General features: G+C 41.0%; 1 protein-coding gene and 1 long non-coding RNA gene across 5 annotated transcripts; one reads left to right on the plus strand and one right to left on the minus strand.

Annotated features, from left to right (window-relative positions):
* Positions 1-10421, minus strand: LOC309397646. 2 transcript variants are annotated; one of them, XR_014176294.1, is made up of 3 exons: positions 10345-10421; positions 7203-7332; positions 1-298 (listed from the first exon to the last, which is right to left on the minus strand). It is a non-coding gene; the product is annotated as an uncharacterized lncRNA (long non-coding RNA). The 2 variants fall into 2 exon arrangements; XR_014176295.1 differs by lacking the exon at positions 10345-10421 and adding an exon at positions 9449-9531.
* FMR1 (fragile X messenger ribonucleoprotein 1) lies at positions 9727-25111 on the plus strand. 3 transcript variants are annotated; one of them, XM_081963814.1, is made up of 15 exons: positions 9727-10245; positions 13666-13718; positions 14665-14758; positions 16628-16699; positions 17145-17293; positions 17689-17782; positions 17874-17990; positions 18730-18900; positions 18991-19069; positions 19852-19961; positions 20853-20939; positions 21384-21579; positions 21998-22177; positions 23559-23638; positions 24527-25111. In XM_081963814.1, exons 1-15 carry the CDS (start codon positions 10195-10197, stop codon positions 24686-24688), a joined length of 1695 nt encoding a protein of 564 aa, XP_081819940.1. In that variant the 5' UTR covers positions 9727-10194; the 3' UTR covers positions 24689-25111. The 3 variants fall into 3 exon arrangements, with proteins under 3 accessions (XP_081819940.1, XP_081819942.1, XP_081819941.1); XM_081963816.1 differs by having other exon boundaries at positions 24578-25111; XM_081963815.1 differs by having other exon boundaries at positions 22034-22177.

Below are 25111 nucleotides of genomic sequence, written 5' to 3' on the forward strand. Positions count from 1 at the left end.
GAGAGAGAGACACACACAGACCCAGACACCGCCATTTTTATATATAGAGAAGGAGATTATTACTATAATTCTAATATAATATGATAAACACATGCTGAATCTTTAGATCCCGAAATAGTCCTGGTTATCCCTTTTTCCTCCAAGAAGTTCCCATCTGTTCATACCTGGTCCTCACCTTATCTTATCCTCCTACCTTGAGATAAATTGCATCAGGTAGGACCGGTCCAAATTTGGCCAAGGTGTCTCAAGACATTTGGTCTCCTTCATCCAATCTATATTTCTTATCGATGTATCCAAGCTGCAAAAAGTAGAAGAGAAACAACTGAGGTGAAAGAGAAAGATTAATGGAAGCAAGCAGTTGAAAAAAAAAATTACAAGGGGGAGGGGAAGAACCCACTGTCAGAAAAAAAAAGTCACAAGAAGTTTTGTTAACCCACCTGGATCGACACAATTAAGTTATTTGAAGTTACGGACTTGGTGAAAAGTTTTATTTTTTTAAAAAAAGGCAATGGGTTTGCGTCACTGGCTTAAATGCAAAAATAAATAAATAAGATGCAGTAGGAAATTAAGCAAGATGATGTAAAGGAAATGTTGTCCAAAAAAAGAAAAAAAAAGAAAAGGAGAGGTTTTCTACCTTGGATTTACTGAATTTCTGGTGATTGTCAACTACTACAAAGAAAGTCGAAGGGATCATTTACAAGGGTTATAGCACCTCCATGTGGATCGCTAACGAATCCATCAGCTTAAAAGAGAAAACTGCAGGAAAGATGTCTCAGCAATAAATTGGATAAACAGTTTTAAGTTGAGCCCTTTGGGAATCCCCTCCTCGCCTCTTCTTTTTCACAACAAAACTTAAAAGGGTTGAAGAAGATTGGGGGCGGGGGGGGGGGGAAATGCAGCGATTCTGTGGTTTTTATCGCAGGAGCAGAAATTCAGCACAATCGCATCTGTGGAACCCCCCATCCCACCCCCAGCAACCATGAGAAAATTCACCTTGTATTAAAATTATATAAAACATTATTTTTTTAAGTAGCAGGAAGTAGCCGGATCTGAAAAATTGTGGGATGTTTTAATTATAGGAAAAATTACTTCAACAGAAGATTTCCTGCTTTATAAATCAGTTTGCTTCCTGGTTGTCTCAAAGCTGCTTTTTCAAGAGGCAACTGGACTTTCTGGTTTTTCTTTGAAGAGGTTTCGCATCTCATCCAAGAAGCTTCTTCAGCTTCTCTCAGAACTGAAGAAGCTTCTTGAGTGAGAAGCGAATCGTCTTCAAAGAAAAAACAGAAAGTCCAGTTGCTTCTTGAAAAAGCACTTTTGAGACCACCAGGACCTGGATGATGGCGGAGAATCTCCATAGAATCTGCTTCCGAGTGTGCCAATTTTCTACCTGCTCAAAGATTTCACTTAAGCCAGGGGTGTCCAAACTTGGCAACTTTAAGACTTGTGGACTTCAACTCCCAGAATTCCCCAGACACCCCTGACTTAAGGGAACATTTTTAAAGTGTGAGCTTCCACCTGTAGATTAAGATCATTAGACAGTTTGAGCTCTTCCAGTTATTGAGTGATTTATGTTTTCTTTTATTCTGCTGTTTCCTCAGAATCAAGATTCAGATGTGATTTCCTTCTGAATAAACACACACCAAACTTGAAAGTTTGAACACAAAATCTCATGCAAAGACCAAGAAAAAGGAAGGGGAAATAATTAGCTAATCCATCACTATTTTTAGAGGGAAATGGAAGACCCATCAACAGAGCAAATGGCTGGTAGAAAATATTCCAGTGTTTTCCTATTGAGTCACCAGGAACCTTAATAGGAAAATGAGGTCTCATCCTTTCTGTGTTCTCCTTGTTTATTTGCACCTTCTTGGAGGAAAGAAATTAAGCATGAAATTAACTAATCATGTTGCTTCCACGCTCCATATAAATCTTCCCTGTCACCACTGTCCTTGATGTCCAAAACAAGTGGAAGGAAGTCCTACGTCCTTCAAAATGGTGAGCTTCTCTCCGGGTTGCCACAAGTCCATGCCTGATGTGCTTGAAGGATCTTCTGGTGAAGGTGACATCAACAGACTTGCTACATCAATGGTTTTGAGATAGTGACGACTTCTCACGGTTTCTACTTGTCCAACAAGATCTAGTGGAATTGGCATGATGCAGAGCCCTTCAATTAAACAACGCCATCTTTGGGGATCCAAAGAACCATGAGCTCCCTCAATCCCTGAGATCATGGAAACCTCAAAACCCAGTCATTTTTGGCTAATCCACCAAGAAAAAAAAGGAAAGCTCAAACTGCCCAAGGAGCTGCTGACTCTGTTCCACAGAGGAATGATTGAGTCTGTCATCTGTACCTCCATAACTGTCTGGATTGGCTCTGCAACCCAACAAGACAGAGACAGACTTCAACGGAAAATTAGAACGGCAAAAAAAAACAATGGCTACCAACCTGCCTTCCATTGAGAACCTGTACACTGCACGAGTCAAAAAGAGGGCTGTGAAAATATCTACAGACCTCTCACATCCTGGACATAAATTGTTTCAACTGCTACCCTCAAAACGACGCTATAGGGCACTGCACACCAGAACAACTAGACACAAGGACAGTTTTTCCCAAACGCCATCACTCTGCTAAACAATTAATTCCCACAACACTGTCAATAATTTTACCAAGAATGTATTACTATTATTCTTCTCTTCCTTCCTATTATCTATCTCTCCCCACTTATGACTATAACCACGTTGCTTGTATCTTTCAATTTATATTGTTTTTATTGTTTCCTAGTATGATTTGATAGCTTATTAGTAAACCGGAGTATCTCTAAGTGTTGCATCTTTTTATTCTTGATGAATGTATTTTTATTGTCCTTATGTACACTGAGAGCATATGAACAAATTCTTTGTGTGCCCAACCACACTTGGCCAATAAAGAATTCTATTCTATTCTTTTTAAAAAAAGCTAGAGAGGAAGCATGGATGAAAACCTTAGACTGGACCGCAGACAGATGGACTTCTTGTCATCTGGTTCCAGATTTCTTGGACGTAGTTGGACAGAGGAAATCAGGATGTCCACTTTCCACCACAAATGGTATGCTCTACAACTTTCACCCAACTATGCTTCCCTGTTTAGATGAAGCTTCTTGGATTTTTTGCAAGGTCTCCTTGCTTAGTTTGAAACAAATAAATGACAGTAGCTCATTTTAGCCCAACCGAAAAGAGCTTCAAAGCTATTGAGAAGAGAATGTCATGCAAAAGGACTCCCATAACTTCCTCTGGTACTGAACGCAAGTATCTCGGGAAATTCATGGCCATCGAAGAAAGCAATGAAAGTTCCAAGCAAAGTTCTTTGGAGAGGTGGTGTATGTCTTCATTTAAGTTAAGAGCATTTGTGGGAAGAAGTGTCGTGGCTTCCTGTGACTTCTTCCCAAAAGTCACAATAAAACATGGGAACTGTATTTCTTTGCATAGCGTTGCTAATAGAGAGAGATAAGCCTTTTTGGCGCACAATACTTCAAGCCAAGTCAATAATCCAATAAATATTTTTGTGTTAAGCGTGTGCATGTGTGAGTGTGTGTGTGTGTGTGTGAAGGACAGAGCATCTGAGTCTCTTATGGAGAAAAATTAACAGAAGTTTAGGCCTGAAAGAGAAATCCGTACCGATTTTTGTCTCCTTTACAAATTTGTACTTGGGCAATAAAGACAATTTTCTACCATAAATCCATTAATATTATTGTCATCTTTATTAGTATATTTTTACCATGGGAGACATGATGTTATTCTTTCTAATCTCAAATATGAGGTTTAATAGGATCGTTCCAAACACGTCCCCGTGGTAGCTATTTTATTACATTTGTAGCAGATGATGCAATACTCAATTATCTTCCTTACTATTGCTACTCCAGGCTCTTCTCTAGGACCCAAAACCACACTTACTGGAATAAGCTGATTTTATGACTCATATTATCTTCAGCGGAGTTTAAAAGACATTCACAACCGTAGCCTTTACTACCACAGTTCACAGGTGCACCGTGAATAATTTGTCTAAGCCCTTAAAAGGAGGACCGTTACAATTAATTAGTGGAATAACTCCATGGAGTTATTTTGGCTACCATGAGTAGCTTGAGAAAAAAAAATTAACTCACTGTGTTCTGAAATCTTACCAAACTGACAGCTTTCGTGGCACAGATGAGAAGAATCTGTTTTAAACTTTCTTATGACCTCAATTTTTATGATAAGGGAGGGAGGGAGGGTGGGAGGGAGGAAGAAAGGAAGGAAAGAAGGAAGGAGAGACAGGGAGGGAGGAATTTCTCTTCACATTGCTTAAGCATTCGTTGGCCAAGATTCTGTATGCCGTTATGGTGGGAAGGGAGGGAGGGAGGGAGGAAGGAAGGGAGACAGGGAGGGAGGAGAGAGAAGGGAGGGAGGGATGAAGGAAGGAGAGAAAGGGAGGGAGGAGAGAGAAGGGAGGGAGGGAGGAATCTGTCTTCACATCGCTTAAGCATTCATTGGCCAAGATGCTGTATGTAGTTATGGCGGAAAAGGAAGGGAGGGAGGGGAGGGAGGGAGGAGAAGAGGAAGAGAACTAATGACTTGTAGTGTGAAAGAACTTCATTTCATAAAAAGATCTTTAAGCAGAGAAAGCACTCTTGGTCTCCAAATCAGATTTATTTACCGAGCCTATTTGTGTGGTTTCCTATTATTGTTTTTAGGTCTTCTCCTGCAGGCCCAAGGGGCTTTGGAAAAGAGCTTATCTATTTATTAGAATGAGCGAAAGAAACAAGTTTGATAAATTATGGACCTCCATCTGGCTGAAGAAATAAAAAGCTGGGCATTTTTTTCATGGCTAGAAGGCACCTGGGTTTCCCGCTAACTCCAGGGATGGAGGCAAGATGGAGGTTTTTAATGCTGTCACTGGAAACGGATTGCAATTCAGGGCGGTTAAATGGACACCTTTTCCGGAAGGATTACAGCTGTACAACCCCATCCCTTCATTTGTAAATCATTTTGCTTTTCTTAAGGACTTCTGGCTGACCGGCTTGAGTTTCTCACCAGCCTTTTGTCAATATCTTCTACCAGTTTTGTTCTCAGTGTCACAAGACTTCTTGACCTTGTTACGCTTCTTTCTTCTTCCAGGCACTCGGGTTCTTAATCAAGTGGTGTCCTGCCATCGATTTTCTGGCAGCTTCAATGCATGCTACAGATTTCATAAAAATGAGAAGAAATAGCTCATTTTTGCCAATCCTTTGAGATACTCCAGATCAGGAGATGAGTTATGAATGCTAATGAGAGGGCTGTGGTTTCCTGCAACTGAACATGACTTTATCCTAGAAACTAGCTGGATAACTGTGCTCCACTACGGAACTATGTGATCGGGCTTGATAAATCGACACTTATAGCTTGAAAAGTAATGAGTAATTATGATCGGCCTCCCCTCTTCCTCAGGCTTGCCCCACAGAGGCCTCTCCTGTCTTATCCCCTTCTCTCCCTCAATCCAACTCCTTAGCATCAGACTGTTTTTCAGGTGGGGAGGGGCAGTAGAATGTCTAAACTGCCAGCCTGCAAGCCAGATGAGCCACGCGCTGGCCACGCCCATGCCCAAGTGGCAGTTGGAACAGAGATCTTTTTAGGTGGGGAAGGAGAGTAGAATGTCTAACTCCTCAGCATCCCCAGAGCACGTTAACAAAAGTATAAGAAATACTAATGATCTGATGGTCATTCCGAAAAATCCTTTCTTAGCGAGCACCTAGAAGCCAAGAGGAACATACCTGACAAATTTCAAGTTTGTAGGCTTTACGGTTCTAGAGATTTCGTGATGAGTGAGTGGTATTTCGTTTAATATATATATAGATGAAAATAATCTGAGATCGGAGTGTTGTTTTTTTTTGTTTTTTGTTTGCTATTCCTGTTTTGGACTTGGATTTCTCTTTCGACATTGCTGTCTTGGCTGTGGCTCTTCTTCCTGCTCCTCAAGTTTGTTCTCCTAGCCCATTTCTCCAAGTTGCAGGGAGTTTCCATTTGAGCTTCAGCAGAAGGAAGAAAAAGACACAATTCCTTCGGCAAAGAACAGCCGGTAAAGAAGCCACCGCAGACAATGAAATGTATTTTAAAATGCTTCACCATCCAAAGTCATTTCTTGAGATGAGCAGCCGTGCCAATGAATAAATAAAGTTGGCCAAATCTCAACTAAGAATATATTTTGAAATGGGACGCCTTTCTTTCTCCCCCCCCCCTCCGCGTCCCCTGGATCCAGGAGAAGACGTCATTATCATTCCTTTGAAGAGTAAATTCAAGTGGTGTGATAACATTATTGTGAGCAAAATCAAGCTACCAAGAAAACCTGACTTGTTTCCTTTGAATAAATACTTGAAATGGGATTTGACTGAAATATTTCAGCCGGATGCAATTAAAGTAATGTCATAAATATAGATATGTAAAAATCCAACCTCGATTCCTAACAGAATATGATAACAAAGAAATGACGGTTGTAACAGGACGCGGCTAAGAATGAAGTGCTGCACAATATATTCATATACTGTATATACAAAGATTAACTAGGAGAGAGGGAGGGAGGGAGAGAGGGAGGGAAGGAGGGAGGGAGGGAGAGATAGATGGATAAGATACGATCAGTCTTGGAAGGAGGGAGGGAGGGACAGAGGAAGGGTGGAAGGAAGGAAAAACAAAGGAAGGGAGGAAGGAAAAAATGAATGAATGAATAAATGAAGGAAGGAAATACAGAGCAATGGGGAGAGAGGGGGGGAGGGAGAGGGAGAGAGGGAGGGATAAGCTATGAGCAGTCACTTAAGGAAGGAAGGAAGGAAGGAAGGAAGGAAGGAAGGAAGGAAGGAAGGAAAAATGAAGGAACAAAGGAAGAAAGGAAAGAAAGAGGGAAAGAAGAAAGGAAAAGAAGGGAGGAAAAGAAGGAAGGAAAAAATGAATGATGGAAGGAAGGAAGGAAATAGAGAGCAAAGTCCTCATAAAAGAAGTAATTTAATCTGTTTGCAAATAAAAGCCACTGCAAGAACTTCTGATTTGCACCTACTACCGACTAACACCAATTCCCTCCTCCAAAATTAACGTTAATTTTGCTTTGGTGTTTGTGTGAATGCATTTGCTAGTTTGGTAAGCAACGGGCGATGCCTCGGGTAGAAACAAGACTTTTCTCTCCCCCCCCCCCCACTTTCCAAACAAGGAGCCTTCTAATTTCCTACCTTTTGGGGTTTTTTTAGTTTTCTTGAGCGGCAACTTGTCCGGCAGAGTCATCTTGTGGTCCAACGTAGCATTACATTCCGTGGCTCACACACCTTTGCACACCAGACCGTCACTCCCGTTTTTTTACTCCTGCCGGAAAGCAAAATTCCACTCAGAAACTGTGTGTGCGTGTGCAAAAGTCCCTTTGCCATCTTCCCCTAGCATGCAACCATTAAAACCCAAATGGGCTTTTCCTCTTATTCTTCTCTTCCTTCCTAGTACCCATCTCTTCCCACTTGCTGCATGACTGTAACCATGTTGCTTGTAACTTTACGATTTATATTGTTTTATTTGTTTCCTAGTATGATTTGATTGCTTATTAGTAACTTATGACTATCACTAAGTGTTGTGTCTTATGGTTCTTGATGAATGTATTCTATTTTTCTTTATGTACACTGAGAGCATCTGCACCAGACCAATTCCTTCTGTGTCCATTCATACTTGGCCAATAAAGAATTCTATTCTGTTCTGTTCTGTTCTGTTCTATTCTCTCCTCTCCTACATTCATTCTGTTCTGTTTTGTTCTATTCTATTCTTCTCTACTCTATTCCATTCCACCTCCTATTCTATTCTATTCTATCCTCTCCTATTCTATTGTTCCCTAAGTCCAGCCGTTCAAGCTACAAGACCGATGGGTGAAAACAATCGATTGATCGATTATCATTGGACTTATATGGCTGCCCAACTTCTAAAAGTGATTCTGGGTGACTTACAATTGAAGCATTAAAAACAATAGAAGTAAAACATGAATAAAAGGACCAAGGAACCCCCGCCTCCCCAATTAAAAGATAACAAGATCACCAGGGCATTATTTTTCTTAATATTGTCTATGTTCTTCGCATCGTCTGCCAGGTATTTAGACTGGATTTGATATTTTTGCCCACCTATCAAATCATTTCCAAGGATTTGATATGGATGGTTGAGGATTATTAATGCAATTAATTATTTAATTTAATTTAATTTAATTAGCACTTCTAGACCGCCCCCTCTCCCAAAAGGGACTCGGGGCGGTGTACAGTCCATATCAAAAACATCATAAATAAAATTTAAACAATTAAAATTATTAAATGGATAAATTTGAGGATTATTAATAGAATTAATAATTTATTTGGTGTGGGTAGACGTTGAGGAGTTGCAATGAAGGCTTTGGGAAAGATACTTCAGATATTATGATACCAAAATCAGAATGTACAGGTTGTCCTTGACTTACAACAGTTCACTTAATGACCGTTCAAAGATACAACAGCCCTGGAAAAAGCGACTTATGACTGTTTTTCACACTTATGACCATTGCAGCATAACAATAGACACGGGATTTACATTAGGATGCTTGGCATTGGGCTCGTATTTATGACGATCGCAGTGTTCCAGGGTTACGTGATCCCCTTTTGCGACCTTCTGGCAGAGAAAGCAGACTCACTTCACAACCGTGTTACTAATTTAAGAATTAGTGATTAACCACTGTAGCAAGAAAGGTTGCAAAACAGGGCAAAACTCAAATTTTTTCGCTTAGCAACGTGGTCATAAGTCGAGGACTGCTTGTACAACCCATGGCACTGCATGAAGTGGACAGGGAGGAAGCAGTTTTAAGGCTACGGAATTTTAAAAAGACCTTGGATGCTCAACACAAATATTCCCAAATCTTATTCAGATTTCAGCTTTGAGCCACAGAAAAGGGGACGAAAAAGCGGCCAGCGCGGTTGCATTGGAGCAAAAACGCCTCTATTTGCAGAGCTGGGCTTTTTTGCATTTGATCCTATTTGGTAAAGCTACACTTGGTAGAAATACTTTGGCATCGTTAGATTGCAAATGGTGTTAGAATCTGGAAAAGCCGCACATCCGACCACCGCATCCATTTTAAACCGTCCATTTATTTCCTTGCGGAAACAACCTCCACGTTTCTCCGCCACTCTCCTCCAACAAAACTGCCGGCCATGTCTGCCCCTTCCCCTTTTTATACAACACAGGGACTCCCGCCTCCTTCGGCTCCCCATTGGTCTGCCCGCCCATTCCCCCGTTTTCATTGGAAGAGAGGTTGCCGTCACTCCAGAATGAAACGAGCGGCGTCGCCGTTAAGAAACATCGAGAGGACGAGGCGGAGCCTCATCCGTCCCGAACGCGCGTGCGTGAGAGAGGGAGAGAGGAGGCGGCGCCCGAGCGCTCCCCTCCCATGCAAAATCGCGCGGGATCTCGCGCCAACTCTCACCCCGCTCACGGTCGGCGGGAGTTCTCGCGCGATCAAAAAAAAAAAGCGAAAAAGGGAAGCGACGAGAAAAAGGGCGCTCAAAAAGCCCAGTCCGCCGGCCGCGCAGGCGCAGTGCAGGCCGCGTGCGCAGACAACGCGCGCACCACGCAGGCTCGCGCGCTCTCTCTCTCTCTGTTTCCCTCACTCGCTCACTCCTCCCCCTCCCCTCCGCGGCCCCTCCCATCCAGCCGCTTCTTCTCCCGCCGCCGCCGCCGCGTCCGCCGCCTGAGGGAAGCCGGGAAAAAGGGGGGAAAGGGCGGGGGAGGCAGAGGAGGAGCGGAGCCTCCCGCCGCGTCACGTGACGCCGCCAGGCTTTTAATGTTTACATTTGAGGCGGGCGGCCCGCGGCGCCGCCCCTCCCCCGCGCTCCTCCGTCGCCTCAGCGGTCGCCTCAGCGGCCTCCCCCTCCGCCTGCCCGCCGCCCGCCTCCTCCCGGCGGCCGTTTCGCCTCCCCTCGCGCCTTCGGGGCCACGCCGCCCGCCGCCGCCATCACGACGAGCCGTGAGGAGAGGGCTCAGAAGGAGCCGCCGCCGCCGCCGCCGCCTCCGCTCGGCCTAGAGCGCCCGCGACGACGCCGGCCCGCGCCCGCGCCCGGACGGGGAGCCGAGGCCGCCGCCGCCGCCCTCCTCCTGCTCCCCAAGGCCGCCGGCGGCAGCGCCACGGGACGCTTGGCCCGCGGAGGGGCAGCCGCCGCCGCCGCCCTGGCCATGGAGGAGCTGGTGGTGGAGGTGCGCGGCTCCAACGGGGCCTTCTACAAGGTGAGGCCGGTGGGGTGGGCGAGTGGGCTGGCCAGGCCCCAGAGGGTCATCCCTTCACCTCCGCCCCTCCGTCCATCCTTCCCCGAAAAGCGGCCTCACCTCACAAGAGCCGGCCGCCCCGAAGTCGAAAGTTGCGCCTTTCCGAGCCGGCCCTTCCCTTCTTTTGGGCGGGGGGGGGGCGATGGGGGAGGGGAGGGAGGACCTGATGGTCGCTGGGGGGGAGGGAGGGGATGGAAGAGTCCAAGGTTGGGTCTCTGAGGAAAAGCCTTCGAAAGAGGCTTTGATCCCTCTCACCCCGGCCAGACTTTGGGTTTCCCCGGGCTTTCCTTCCCTGTCTTCATCGTGGCCTTAGGCCCCGAAGGAAAGGGGAGGGGTTGGGGGGAAGCCCCGGAAGGGTCTTGGGGACACACACACACACTTTGGAGAAGCGCTACCCGAGGGGGATTTCTTGATCCTCTTTTGAAAAGGATGGAGCTTTGGCTTCCAAGAATAGAGCTTATACAGGTGTGTGCGCGTGTTTGTGTGTGGGGGTAATTTATGCATGCATTTGCATATATATATATATATATATATATATATATATATATATATATATATATATATGCGTGTATGTGTGTACAAACACAACTATACATATATATGCATATGTATATTTGAGAATATGTACATGCATATATATTTGTGTGAGAACAATGTGTGTGTGTGTGTATATGTGTGTGTGTGTATGCATATACAAATACACACATGCATTATATACATAGAATAGAATGGAATAACAGAGTTAGAAGGGACCTTGGCGGTCTTCTAGTCCAGCCCCCTGCTTAGGCAGGAAACCTTACACCATTTTACACACCTATGTACGTATACGCATGCACAAATATATGCATCTCTATATAATCACACATATATACATGTATAAATAAAATCTATATTTACCATGTCCGTAATGAAAGTGGATGCATTGCTCCCACTCTTGGTTCTCAAGTTGTTGGGCTGAGATTTTCAAATTGTGGTATTTTTCAAGATAAATCACTTTGATTTTTGCAGGTAGACGGGGAGGGTGTTGGGGATACCCCCCCCCCGTTCCCGGGGTCCTGGGACCCTGCCTTGAACACAAGTATACAGCATCTTGATGGAGATGAAAAGAGGGGGGGTGGGGTCCTCTGGAGGGAGGTCGCAGGTTGAGAAGATCCATCTGAGGAATCTAAATTGAATGAATTGTGATAATGATAATAATGAATAAAATAAATGAAATACCCTGTTAGTGGTTAGTCATCCAGATCTGTTCCTTTGAGAGGGGCAGTGGTGCAAATTAAAAAATAAATAAATTGCATTCTACCAAGAACAGGGGAAACAGTTTGTGTGATGGTCCATCTGAATTGCTTTCAGTTAGTCGAAACTTCATAAGTTTTTAAAAAGGATCACCAAGGCCAAACTTACCTTTAGTTATGTGCCCTCAAGTCTGTGTTGAGTCTTATCAACCACACCTAGCTTATTTTCTGCTGAGGCAGCTAAGCCTCATCAAGTTTTTAAAAAGGCTGTGGCATTGGATTCTAATGTGCATACTTTTGTAGTGATTTCTCACAAATTTTCATTTTTTTTCACTTATTCTCCCATACTTTAACATAAGCTGTAAAGCTCAAAGTATCTTTAGTTGCTCATTAAGCAGGCTTAAGTCATAGGGTTAAGATATAATAAAAAAGGAAATAAATTTGACCAGTCCAATTTGCAGACTAAATCAATAATGGAAACTATTATAAGCATATTTTATCAGTTCACCTAATAAGCAAATAATTATGTTAACGAAGAAATGAATGCTTGAACAAGGGAATAAAGCATCATTTATGGTGTGTGCATGCATTCATGCATAGAAGTTCAAGATAATCTTGATTTGTTCTTTCAGAAATATGATGAATTTTAATTTTAAACCTGCTAGATTTGTGCATACTTTACAACATCAAGTTGCAGTATTGAAAATAGTTTTCTACTCCTAGTATAACTGAAACATAAAGAACAGCTCCTTCTGTAGTGTGCATTTGTTACTTGGGCATTGCATAGTATTTCTATCCTTATAGTATCTTGGTAACCTTGTTTTCAGACTTCGCTCTAAATTTGCAATAACTACCTTTTAAAATGGTTTATTTTATTTTTAGGTTTCAGAGTTTAACATCTGACCTAACAAGCAGTTCAGATTAAAATTGCATCACCTACTGAATTTTCCATTAAAACAGAGGTTCTCAAACTTTGTGATGCCACCAGAGGATTATATAGGCACAGCGAGAAAGTCCGGAACAAGTTTTGACAGCATTCCCACTATCCTTGTAAGGTTTATAAGTGTGACCTGCCAACACCCAGCTGCTTGAAATCTCCCTGGGGGTCCTAATCCAAAGTTTGAGAATCCCTGAATGAAAGAATGAAAAAAGAGAAATCAGTTCTGTTTCTGTTTGCATCTAACTCTGTTCACATGTACCAAGACAGTTGTGTTTTGTTCGTAAGACAGTGAATCCTATCAGACTAAACAGCTGATGACTTTCTTTGTTTCCACTGCTTAGGTTACCACAACTAAATTTTGGGCTGGAGCAGCTAGTTTGATTACATTTTTTGACAGATTTAAATGCAATACTCTTACCCCATGTACATCAATAGACTAACATCAGTGGATCTTAATTTTCAGGTTAATACATTTAATGTCAGGATTTGAAAAAAATCCCAGCATAGCCAAGTATATTATCCTTACCTCAAAAAGATATGTGTGTATGTTTTGTAATTTGTAGTAATTACCATTAAACTTAGTGTGGCTTTGTACCCTGAAGCAGCACAAGAATTTTAGTACAAAGAGAATAGCATAACAGTATTTTACTTCTGAAGAAGTACATTGAAAGCATTTTGTCTCATTATAGCTCCCTATGTCAATTTTGTATTGTTTTTTTTACCCAGCCAGTGTGAAATCAGGATGTGATAGTTGCTTCATTGCAAAATCTACACTTCCACTATGGCAGTCTAGTACTTTTGAAGAAAAATACATTAGGGCTATTTCATCAAAATCTTTTGCCTTGTGATTTAAACTTGGCTCAAAATATAGTACATTTGAGTGTATTTTTTCTCTAGCACCTCACAGTCCAATTTCAATCTTTACTTGCTTATGATGAGCATAGTTCTGTGACCGACAGCAGGCCTAGATTTTCAGCCTAGAGTAACAGCTGGTACATCCATGTCCATGACATATATGTTTTTGACACCTTTAATCTATCCCATAAGTAGCCAGTTGGTTTATATGGATGGATCACTCCTCTCCCCATCTTGCTTTGCCAATATAGTATATTTAGAATGAATATTTAAAGTGGCCTTCTTGTGGTTAGAGAAGTATCAATAATTGATTAATATATCATTTGTGATTAAATCTTATTTCTTTTTTTTCAGGCATTTGTGAAAGATGTCCATGAAGATTCAATAACTGTTGCATTTGAGAATAAGTGAGTATTATTCTGGAATTGACCTTACAAAGATTTAGCCATTTAAAAGTGTGATGCTGAGCAAATTTAGATTTTGAATATGTCAATCTTGCATATTTATATTTTTTCCTCCTGAATCAGTTTGCTTGATAAATAAATCCTTTCTTTGATTCTTGGAAGCAATCTGGTCAGGGCAGTGTTGAGAATAAATGCATAATTATTTCCTTTTTACCCTCTCCATCCTGGTGGAGTCATCTTGATGAGCTGCATACATAGGAAATATCCTCCCTTTGTAGCCATTTTCCATTAATGTTGTGCCTACCAAAACTTGCCTAAGCTTCTGTATCTTAGTTACTCGTAGGATGAGCAACTACCTTCATGTTATATTTATATACCAAAGAATAACCAGAAAGTTTCACATGGGGTGAAAGTGCAGTGAGCAGCAGTTCTTTTTCAAGAGAGCTGACTTCAGTACTTACGCTGTAAATCCTTATATTGTTAAAACACTGTCCCAATCTTAATAATAAACCCAGGTTTCAACTTAGTTCTTATTTGGAAAAGATACTCTGGTTTATTTTATTTTTGTAACAATATATTTCATCATTTCTCTGCTGAGCATTGAAAAATATAATCCTCCCCCGTTGCAAGTCCCATTTTTATTTGTGCTAAGCACAAAGGGCTACATGGGGTTCTACATTCTTTCCCCACCTTCTGACTCACTTAACTATATGGAGTTCCATACACTTGCTTGTATGCCATTGTTTATCAGCTGTGATTACTGAGGAAGTGCTTTAAATCCAAGGCTGACTTAGCTGTGTGTTTATTCAGTTTCCCCCAGTTATCTGTGCTTAGTCCCTGGGAAATAATTTTAGATTGTCCATCTTTCCTGAATTGGTGTACTTTTTTTTTTTGCCTTACTCACACCTGTTACTTTTTAATAGCTTAGATTTTTTATTGTGTATTTTAGCTGGCAGCCAGAGAGACAGATTCCATTCCACGATGTCAGGTTCCCTCCACCGACAGGATACAATAAAGATATAAATGAAAGTGATGAAGTTGAGGTGAGACCCATTTTAATCTTACATTTTGGACATGGGTGAAACAACAATAAGTTTTGCCTTTCAGGAGAAAATATTTGCAATAGTCTTGGGGTGCTTCTTTCTGTTTCTTTTTCCTCAAACATTTTCTTGGATGCTCTTGTTCAATCATAGGGGACAAATATTTAGCATTGAATAATGCTTTGGACTCAAGACACATCATCACAACTTAAGAGCAGAGTGTGGCACCGGCTACACAAAAAGTTGCACCTGTATCATGCAACCTAAATAGGTGTGGTGCCAGTATTAAGGCCCCTTAATTTAATTATACTTCAGTTTCCTCTAATGGCAGTGGATGGGATGGGCTAGCATGTTTAATAAGTAAGGTTGAAATTCTTATGCAAGAATATGATTCTCTAGAATAAATGTAAAGGTACTTTAAAGGATTCCTTTTTTTAAAAAAGACAGAAATTCCAGTTGAAGTTCTTCATTGTAATAGTCTGTATATTTTTGTAACCAGACATGATTGCATGAAAATCAAAGGGTTGGAGATTCTTCCCCCTCACCCCTCAATTTCTCTGAGGTCTGGCCAGGTTCTCTTTTACAACATGCATGGACTTAATACTTGTACTAACTATTGCCATTGGCAATTTCTATACAACTCACATCCTGAGTTGGCCAAGCACTTCTTAGTGAGTGAAGTTTTCCTTGATCTCATGAGGAGCCTCACAAGATTTGGAAGGCACCTTGGAGTCTTCTAGTCCAATCCTCTGCTTAGACAGGAAACCCTAAACCACTTCAGACAGATGGTAATCCAACATCATCTTAAAAATTTCCAGTGTTGCAGCATTCACAACTTCTAGAGGCAAGTTGTTCCACTGGTTAATTGTTCTAACTGTCAAATTTGTCCTTAGTTCTAAGTTGCTTCTCTCCTTCATTAGTTTTCACCCATTGGTGGAATGGGTGAATTCCATATTGAACGGGGATTTCGTCTTTGTCCACATTTTGTACCCAGTTTAGAAAACCCATTTAGTTTGTCTACATTAAACGAAACTGAAACTTGTGTAATCCTTCAAGCTTCTAGTGGACAAAATCATTTGAATTTTAACATTTGATTTGGAAAATTGCAATACAAGTATTCTGCGTATATTACCATCTCATTTTTTTACTGAATATTTGGAGGTTGGACTGGCCAACCCTAACAATTTCACTTTCTCCATGTGTTTTCATTGAGGATAAGTAAAGAAAAGAAGTTTAATATATACCTACTGACATGATTTTGAAGTGGCCCAGTGTTACAAATCAGAGTAAATATACAAATATATGGAAGGCTTTATAAGGCTCGGATAGCAATAGGAAAGTGCCAGCTTCCATTTCTGCCATGTACGATTGGCCAATAGAAAAACAACTTGCCAGATTAGATTGTTCCAAGTTAGTCGAAGGGTGTTTTTCCCTGTTAAAATGAACTGCAAGCGTTGTGGATTCAAGGAGCAATTTAAAGAAGATTAAAACCTATTGCCACTCTAGGCACCCTTTTCTGTTTATTAATTTTTTCATTTATTTCCTGCCTTCTGAAGAGCTTGGGGTGATGTACTTGGGTGTCCCTCCTCATTTTAGCTTCACAATCCTGGGAGATACATTTGGCCTAAGGAAAATTGAATAGCCAAAAACCAAGTGAACTCCATGGCCGTGTGATCTGAACCAACACTTGATCGCACTAGCGGCTTATTGAGATCTGAGCCTGGGAAATGTAACAAATCAAGATCATGTTTCATTTTAAAACCAATGTTATAGTGTGATGATGGCATTAGGATTGCACTGTGCTAGTTCTCCACCAGGTGACAACATTTTATTGTGTAACGATGCAATGTTTTATACTGTGATTTCATTTAGGTTTATTCCAGGGCTAACGAAAAGGAACCATGTTGCTGGTGGCTGGCTAAAGTGAGAATGATAAAGGGTGAGGTAGGAATATATATATATATATATATATATATACACACATGGGTTTCTCTTTTAGTTTTACTAGATTCTAAATGTATAGTTAAATCTTCAGTTTAAGAAACCTTTAGTAGATTTTGGATGCAATGGGGAAATCTTTCTGTACGCTCTGTGCATCTGTATCTGTAAAATCCATTTCCATTCTATTTTATGTATGTGAAATGTAGGAAATATATGTGCCTCTATTCCCATTTGCCATTTCATATATGGGTAAAATTCCGTTTGGATTTAATGGAGTAGCGGCTTTCATAAATCCTTCTTTGTTTCATTAGTCAATTAAATCAGGGTTTTACTGTAACAAATATTAAAATGAAAATTAAGCAGTGGGGCCTTCAAATATGAAATGTAATCTTTAAAACATCACTACCTACTTATACAGTGTCTTGGACAATTTGTTCTTTTCCATTAGTTTTATGTAATAGAATATGCTGCTTGTGATGCTACCTACAATGAAATTGTCACAATTGAGCGTTTGAGATCTGTCAATCCTAACAAACCTGCAACCAAGGATACATTTCATAAGATTAAGCTTGATGTACCTGAAGATTTAAGGCAGATGTAAGTGCAACGTTATTCTGTGTTTATTCTTAAGATGGATATTTCATTCCCCCCCCCCCAAATAAGATACGAATTATTTAGTTCTTTTCAGTGCATTACAACTGTGCATTTAATTAAAATATTTTAAAGATGATGTTTTTCAGTGTGAAAAAGAATTAAGCTGCAATTTAATTGCTATGTAGTTATGTGAATGAAACCAAATGAAAATATATCAATATAAATGTTAATTCCCAGAAGCAGTTTATGAATCAGTTCAGTGTGATTCAGTTGGAAATGGGTCACAGTAGGGCCACCATGACCCTCTAAACTATATGGGGTTGTATTTGTTATTGTTGAGGTTCTGTGAACAAAGTAACAGCACAATCTCTAATCATGGATCTAAATTGTTGTTTTAGGTGTGCTAAAGAATCTGCACACAAAGATTTCAAAAAGGCAGTTGGGGCATTTTCTGTAACAAATGATCCTGAGGCCCATCAACTTATCATTTTGGTAAGTTCCTTTTGGATAGATGGAGTTGAATTCTAATGTTCTGCTTTGCAATAATATTAATCAAGATTTTTCCCCCTCTTTAATTTTTTAGTCTATTAATGAAGTAACAACAAAACGTGCAAATATGTTAATTGATATGCACTTTCGAAGTCTTCGAACCAAATTATCCTTGATAATGAGAAATGAAGAAGCAAGCAAACAACTGGAGGTAAAAGTTGCAATCATTTTTAATAGATGTAGGCCACCTTGCTGCCAAAGCAAAGAAACTGACGTTTCACAGTTAACATAAACATCAGCAAATCATTCTGTGAGGCAACCTTCTCTGAGATGTTCTGAATCATTCCACAGTTCTGGATGACGGAATGTGCTTTCCAATACATTTGGGAAAGTTAGAGTTTTTCATGCCGATATACTGTTTTAAGCTGCAGGTATAATATTTTGTTTATCAGGAAGCCTGAGTATTCTAGAAAAGTAGCTCTAGCTTGAATAACGTTGATCTAACTCCCATCATTATCTTCACTGTTACCCTAACTTTTCAGGTGAATTTATAAATGTTCCTTAACGTGTGTGTTTTATAAAGAATCAACATTCCTAGATTTCTGAACAATAATCACATTGGCTAGGCAATTTTGGAGATTAAATTCACATATGTGGTGGGCACCTATATTAGGGAAGGTATTTCTGTCCAAGAATCCATATAATTTCACCCCCAGGTGAATATTTGAAATACATTCAGTGCATGTAGTGAAAGTATCAGTTGTGAACAATGATTATACTAATCAGGGTCATTTGATGTAATTGCTTGGTAGTTGCTAAGAAATTCCCAAATAATAAGCAAGAGAGAACACACCCTAGGCTCTATCTTCTTTTTTCTTTTTAAAGTGACTCCTTGTACTTTCATATCAAAGTTTTATGTGTAACCCGGAATGTTTTCCTTTTCCTTCCAGAGCTCAAGGCAGCTTGCTTCAAGATTTCATGAGCAGTTTATTGTACGTGAAGATCTGATGGGTCTGGCAATTGGAACTCACGGAGCTAACATCCAGCAAGCCCGTAAGGTACCAGGGGTGACAGCAATTGATCTTGATGAAGACACTTGTACATTCCATATTTATGGGGAGGTGAGTTGCATTTCCCAAGCTACTTTCATTGAAATATTCCCCAACTCTGAGCCACTGCAGTGTTTCAAAGCACACATACATTTTCCGTAGGATCAAGATGCAGTGAAGAAGGCCAGAAGTTACCTTGAATTTGCTGAGGATGTCATCCAGGTCCCAAGAAACTTAGTAGGTAAGTCAATCAGAAGGTGTGTTTGAAGCCTGATTGTTTTAGAAATAAAGACGGGAGGAGAGTTTCACAGTATGGTTAATCTTAACTTTTTTGTCTAACACAAATAGCAATTCTGATCATTTGGGCTCACTTAAAATGAAGCTTAATGGGACTGTTTTAATACTGATTTACAATAATGTGTCAAACTGGCTATAAGGAACTGTTGAGCCAGGATAATTGCTACTCCGTTTCATATCCTGCAAGTCGGAATTTAATAATCCTTTTTTCTAATGAATTACCCGTACTTCACAAAATAAGTTTATTTTCAATCCTGAAAACAAGGATTTGATTTGAATGTCATCCTTGTTTCATAACACCAATTGAGTAAACCCTTTTGACAAGTGAAGTGACTGCGGTAATTGGACACAGATTTCTCCTTGCAATATTGACACTGGAGGTTATTGTCAGACTTAATTAAATCTCATCTTAATGGGCATATCTAGTAATTGGTTTCAATCAATTTTAATAAATATTTCCTGCAGTTACAGATGTTATCTCTGCATGTAGGAAAACAAATTTTCAAATTTGAGTCCTTTTTCAAATAAAGACTCAATGTTTTTAAAGATGCCTATCAAAGGGACATAAGCATCTGATGTCCTTGTGACAACAGACTTTTTTATTGATACAGAAATGAAATATTTAAGCATCTGTGGAAGCATTTTTGGCAGAAGTAACTTGTCCCTTTTTTCCATAATGTTTCTGATTGGAAGAAATGTTTTCCTGTGTTTCCTTCTTTTTTATAGGAAAGGTTATAGGAAAAAACGGAAAACTCATTCAAGAGATAGTGGATAAATCTGGAGTTGTGAGAGTGCGAATTGAGGCTGAAAATGATAAAAATATTCCACAGGAAGAGGTACGGAGCATTTGTAATGTTTCACGTTTGATGCAGAAAAGCACATTTTCCGCAACCGTCATAAAAACTTTTATTTCCGGATTGGAGGTTTTATTGCAGTTTATCATAGATCAGTGCAGGGTTGTGTATTAGTATATGTTAAAATATAGGCTGGATTTTTTAGGAGATATCCATTCTTTATGGATTTAATATTTTTTAACTTTTGGGATGTGTGTTTTTTAATGTTGTACGCCGCCCTGAGTCCTTTTGGAGAAGGGCGGCATATAAATCCAAATAAACCAAACCAAATAACTTCTCCCTGGGCCGCCACATCCTGAGGACCATATATTACCCTGTTTGGAGGTCTGATGAAGTGAAGAAGAACTTCATTTGCATGCTTACTTAAAACATTGCCATTAAGTGTTTAATGAGATTACAGGTAGTCGTCAACCTACGACCACAATTGAGTCCCAAATTTATGTTGCTAAGTGAGAAATTTGTGGTGAGTTTTGTCTCATTTTATGACTTTTCCTTGCCACGTTTGTTAGGTGAATCACTGCAGTTGTTGAATTAGTAACACCGTAGTTAAGTGAACCTGGCTTCCCCATTGACTTGGCTTGTCAGAAGGTCACAAAAGAGTACCATGTGACCCCAGGACACTGAAACCGTCATAAATACGAGTCAGTTGCCAAGAGGTGGAATGTAAGTCACATGACCATGAGGATGCTGCAGCGATCATAAAAGTGAAAAATGGTCCTAAGTCACTTTGTTTCAGTGCTGTTGTAACTTTACTAAACAACGGTTACTAAAGGACCTGTTGTAAGTCAGGGACGACCTGGGCATTGAGTGCTGGTTCCTAGAGTGGCGTGGATGGTGTCCTGCAAGCCATTTGACTCTAGGTTTGCTTTCTAGGGAATGGTCCCGTTTGTCTTCGTGGGAACCAAGGACAGCATCACAAACGCCACCGTTCTTTTGGATTACCACCTCAATTATTTAAAGGTGAGCGTTCCACTGGCTTACCTGGCTTCCAGGTGTTACATAACTTCATTTAACCCTTTCATTATTTCTACTAGAGTGGTGCGGTGGCCTAGAGGTGGAGCTCTTGCCTCACAATCAGGAGGCTGTGTGTCCAATCCTAGGTAGAGACAGATATTTCTCTCTCTCTGGGCACCCTGAGAATATATTATCTGCTGAACGAAGCTCCGCATTGGCGACAGGAAGGGCATCCGGCCATTAAACCGCTCTGCTTAGCTCCATTCAGTTGCCCAGACTCCACCCACCAAGGGATTATGGGGTCGTTAAATGACGACGATTGTTTTCTATTAATTCTCACAGTTTGTATTCATTCCTAAATGAATTCCTGTGCCTTAAAAGCGAAGCAGGACACACGGCAATCCTTAGAATAACCGCAGCTTCTGGCCAATTGCCTCTTTTCCTCCCCAGGAAGTGGATCAGCTCCGTTTGGAGAGGTTGCAGATTGACGAACAGCTTCGACAGATCGGGGCCACATCAAGGCCACCCCCGAATCGCCCTGATAAAGAGAAGGTGTACATGGCTGACGACGGTCCCGGTCTTGGAAGGGGCGGCCGACCTTACAGGAACCGAGGCCACAGCAGGCGTGGCCCAGGCTATGCTTCAGGTGGGTAGCTTGGAAGACTTTGTTCTGGAGAGGCCTGAAGTTTTGGAATTCTTAAAAATGGGGGAGGCTGAGCCGATCTGAAGACGCAAATGAGAGATAAAGGTGAAAAGTGATTTCTGCCCAGAAATGTGGCTCCTTCCATGCTTGCTCCCTGGCTCATTTAATTTTGGTTTATCCCAAGTGTCCCATGAATCTTTGCTACCCCTGGTGGCTTTCAACCGAAGCAATAAAAATATCCAGGTGGTGCCAAAACTTTCAAACGCAATACTTCAGTCGTAACAATACCATATTTTTCCCCCACTGTAAAATATTACAACAGGAAACCGGTTTCAGCTGGTCGTTGTTTTGGGGTGGTTTTTCTAAAACCTCATAAAAAATGGCCTGTGGTATGTCTTGGTTTTTTCAAACTCTTCGATAGGCACTAACTCTGAAGCATCCAATGCTTCTGAAACAGAGTCTGATCACAGAGATGAGATTAGCGACTGGTCCTTAGCCCCGGCGGAAGAAGAGCGAGACAGCTACCTGCGCAGAGGGGACGGGCGAAGGCGCGGAGGAGGTGCGCGTGGCCAAGGCGGAAGAGGCCGGGGAGGGTTCAAAGGTAAGCTCTCTAGTCCAGGTGGGTTTTGCATAGACCTTTTGGGATCTCTCTGAAATAGACACCTGCTCATTCTAAGATTGCCAGCAGTGCTTTAATAGAAAAGCAGCCCTTTTAAGCAGGACAGTGTAGGAGAGCATAGAATTCTCAGTCAGACCAGGCAGGTCTTGTCAGGAAAGGGAAGGCTGGTGACAAGACGACTTGGTTATCTGTAAAGCAGATGGAACAAGTTCACTGGAAGGGACCTTGGAGGTCTTCTAGTCCAGCCCCCTGCTCAAGCTGGAGACCCTGTACCATTTCAGACATGGGGCTGTCCAGTCTCTTCTTAAAAGCCTCCAGTGATGGAGCACCCATGATTTCTGGCAAGCCATTCCACTGGTTAATTGTACTCGCTGTTAGGAAGTTTCTCCTCAATTCCAGGTTGCTTCTCTCTCTGATCACTTTCCCACCATTGTTTCTTGTCCTGCCCGTTTTGAAAAATAAGTTGACCGCCTCCTCTTTGTGGCAGCCCCTCAACTACTGGAATGCTGCTATCCTGTCAACTCTAGTGCTTCATTCTCTAGACTAGCCAGACTCACAATCTGCAGCCGTTCTTCATACGGTTTAGTCTCCAGGCCTTTGATCATGTTAGTCGCTCTTCTCTGATTAAGAGTGGAAGATCAAATTGCTGTTGTTCCTACATTTTTACTTTGGTCCTGTAAAATGTCCAGAAATATTGATATGTGGGGCTACCTGAGGATTGCCCACATTTCGGTATAATGTTTGCTTACCTAATAGCCATTATTAACAACATAGCAATTCTTTCTTGGGCTCCTATTCTTCATGATAATCTCAGTGGGAATGGATCGCTCTCGAATTATGAATGAAAGGCAGCATTTCCAAACTTTAGAATGATGCCTTAATAACACTTACAGGCTGACAGGTAGTTAGGTTTTTCCCGGGGAAGCTTTAAATGCAACATACCGATGAAAAGGGGGGAAAGAAACCCATAGCTAATAGTAATATTTGTATTAGCTTATATACTACCTTGTTTTCCCCCAAAATAAGACCCAACTGGAAAATAAGCCCTAGCATGATTTTTCAGGATGCTTATTATATAATTCCTACCCCAAAAATTAGACCCAGTTTAAGATCGTCAACCAGACGGATGCATTCAGTACTGTATTTTTCCAAAAACAGGACCTAAACGGAAAGTAAGCCCCAATGCGTCTTTTGGAGCAAAAATTAATATAAGACCCAGTCTTCTTTTCAGGGAAACACGGCACAATAGCGCCCGAAGAATATTGTTCAAATGGCCAAGAGAAAGCAAAACGTAGATAAAGATGGAGAGGCAGCCTCGATCTGTTACAAAGTCACTTTCTTAAAATCCACATTTGACATGCAGGAAACGAGGACCAGTCAAGGACAGACAACCGTCAACGCAATTCAAGAGATGCTAAAGGGAGAACAGATGGCTCACTTCAGGTACGCTTTGCCTCTTTACTGATACATCAGTGGAACTTGCTTACCTGTGTGGCAGGGGGTTTTCTATTTTTCTCCTTGCGGTCTGTTGCCCCTCCATCAGCCTTTGGTTGTCTTCACTATGATTCTGTTCTTAATTTGCCCACTTCCCAGAAGGTTAAAAGGAATATTTTAGAACACTGGTAGTCCTCGAATTACGACCTCACTTGAGCCCAAAATTTAGGTCAGTAAGTGTGACATTTGTTAAGTGGGTTTTGCCCCCTTGTATGGCTTGTCTTGTCATGTTTGTTACGTGAAACTGGCTTCCCCATTGACTTTGCTTGTCAGAAAGTTGCAAAAGGGGTCACATGACCTCAGAACACTGAAACTGTCATAAATGGCCTGTTGCCAAGCGTCTGAATTTTAATCATGTGACCATGGCGATGCTAGAAAGGTCATAAATGTGAAAAATGGTCGTAAGTCACCTTTTCCAGTGCCATTGTAACTGAACGGTCATTAAACGAACTGTCATAAGTCGAGGACTGCCTGTATTTTGGGCGAAGGGGATCAGTTGAAGTCCTACAGATTCAGATAAACCCAGCCCATAATTTATTTTAAAGATAATTTCTCATGTTCATATTGAACAAAATAATAACTTAATGTATATCATATATACATTATATTGTGTATGACACACAGTGTATTAAATCCAGCAACTTGGCTATAAAATGCTACCTTGCAACATTCAAACAAATATATATTTTTCCCAGAGTCTACTTTACTTGGAAGAGGAGAAAACGATTGTTGTTGTTGTTACTATTATTAATTTTTAAGCCCTCTCCAGCGTCTCTCGGCGGGCGCCCCCTAGTGGCTCCAAGGGGTATGCTTTTATGTAACTATAACTTATTTCAGATCAGAATTGACTGCAATAATGAAAGGAGTGTCCACACTAAAACCTTACAGAATACCTCCAGCGAAGCTAGCCGGCTGCGGACGGGTAAGGATCGTAACCAGAAGAAAGAAAAACCAGACAGCGGAGAAAGTCAGCAACCGTTGGTGAATGGCGTGCCCTAAACTGCATAGCTCGAGAAGTCGTATTTCCTAAACTGTTCCAGTAAATCTTATTCCACATTAGAGAAACTTGTTAGGCCAAAGACAAATAGTAGGCAAGAGGGCGGCAGGGCATGAAATATTAAAAAACAAAAAAACACAAAAAAAAGTTCTGTTAGCCTTTTTTTAACATCAGCAGTATGCAGTTTTCTTTTTTCAAAATAAGACATTATACTTGCATTAAAATACCTTGAACTTCTGAAAAAAAAACAAAATGCTTTCAAGTACATATTGCACTTCAAACAATGAAATAATTCCTTTTGTTTGTTTAAAAAAATACTGAACTGTGCATTGGTATTTCTGTTCAGTTGTACCATTTTAACGCATCTGGTCAAAATCACTGCTAAATTTCAATTTTCAGAATAAATAGTGTTTGCGGTAATCAAA

Source organism: Natrix helvetica (genome assembly GCF_964273705.1).
Source record: "Natrix helvetica genome assembly, chromosome: 11".
In the NCBI taxonomy this organism is placed as follows: Eukaryota; Metazoa; Chordata; class Lepidosauria; order Squamata; family Natricidae; genus Natrix; species Natrix helvetica.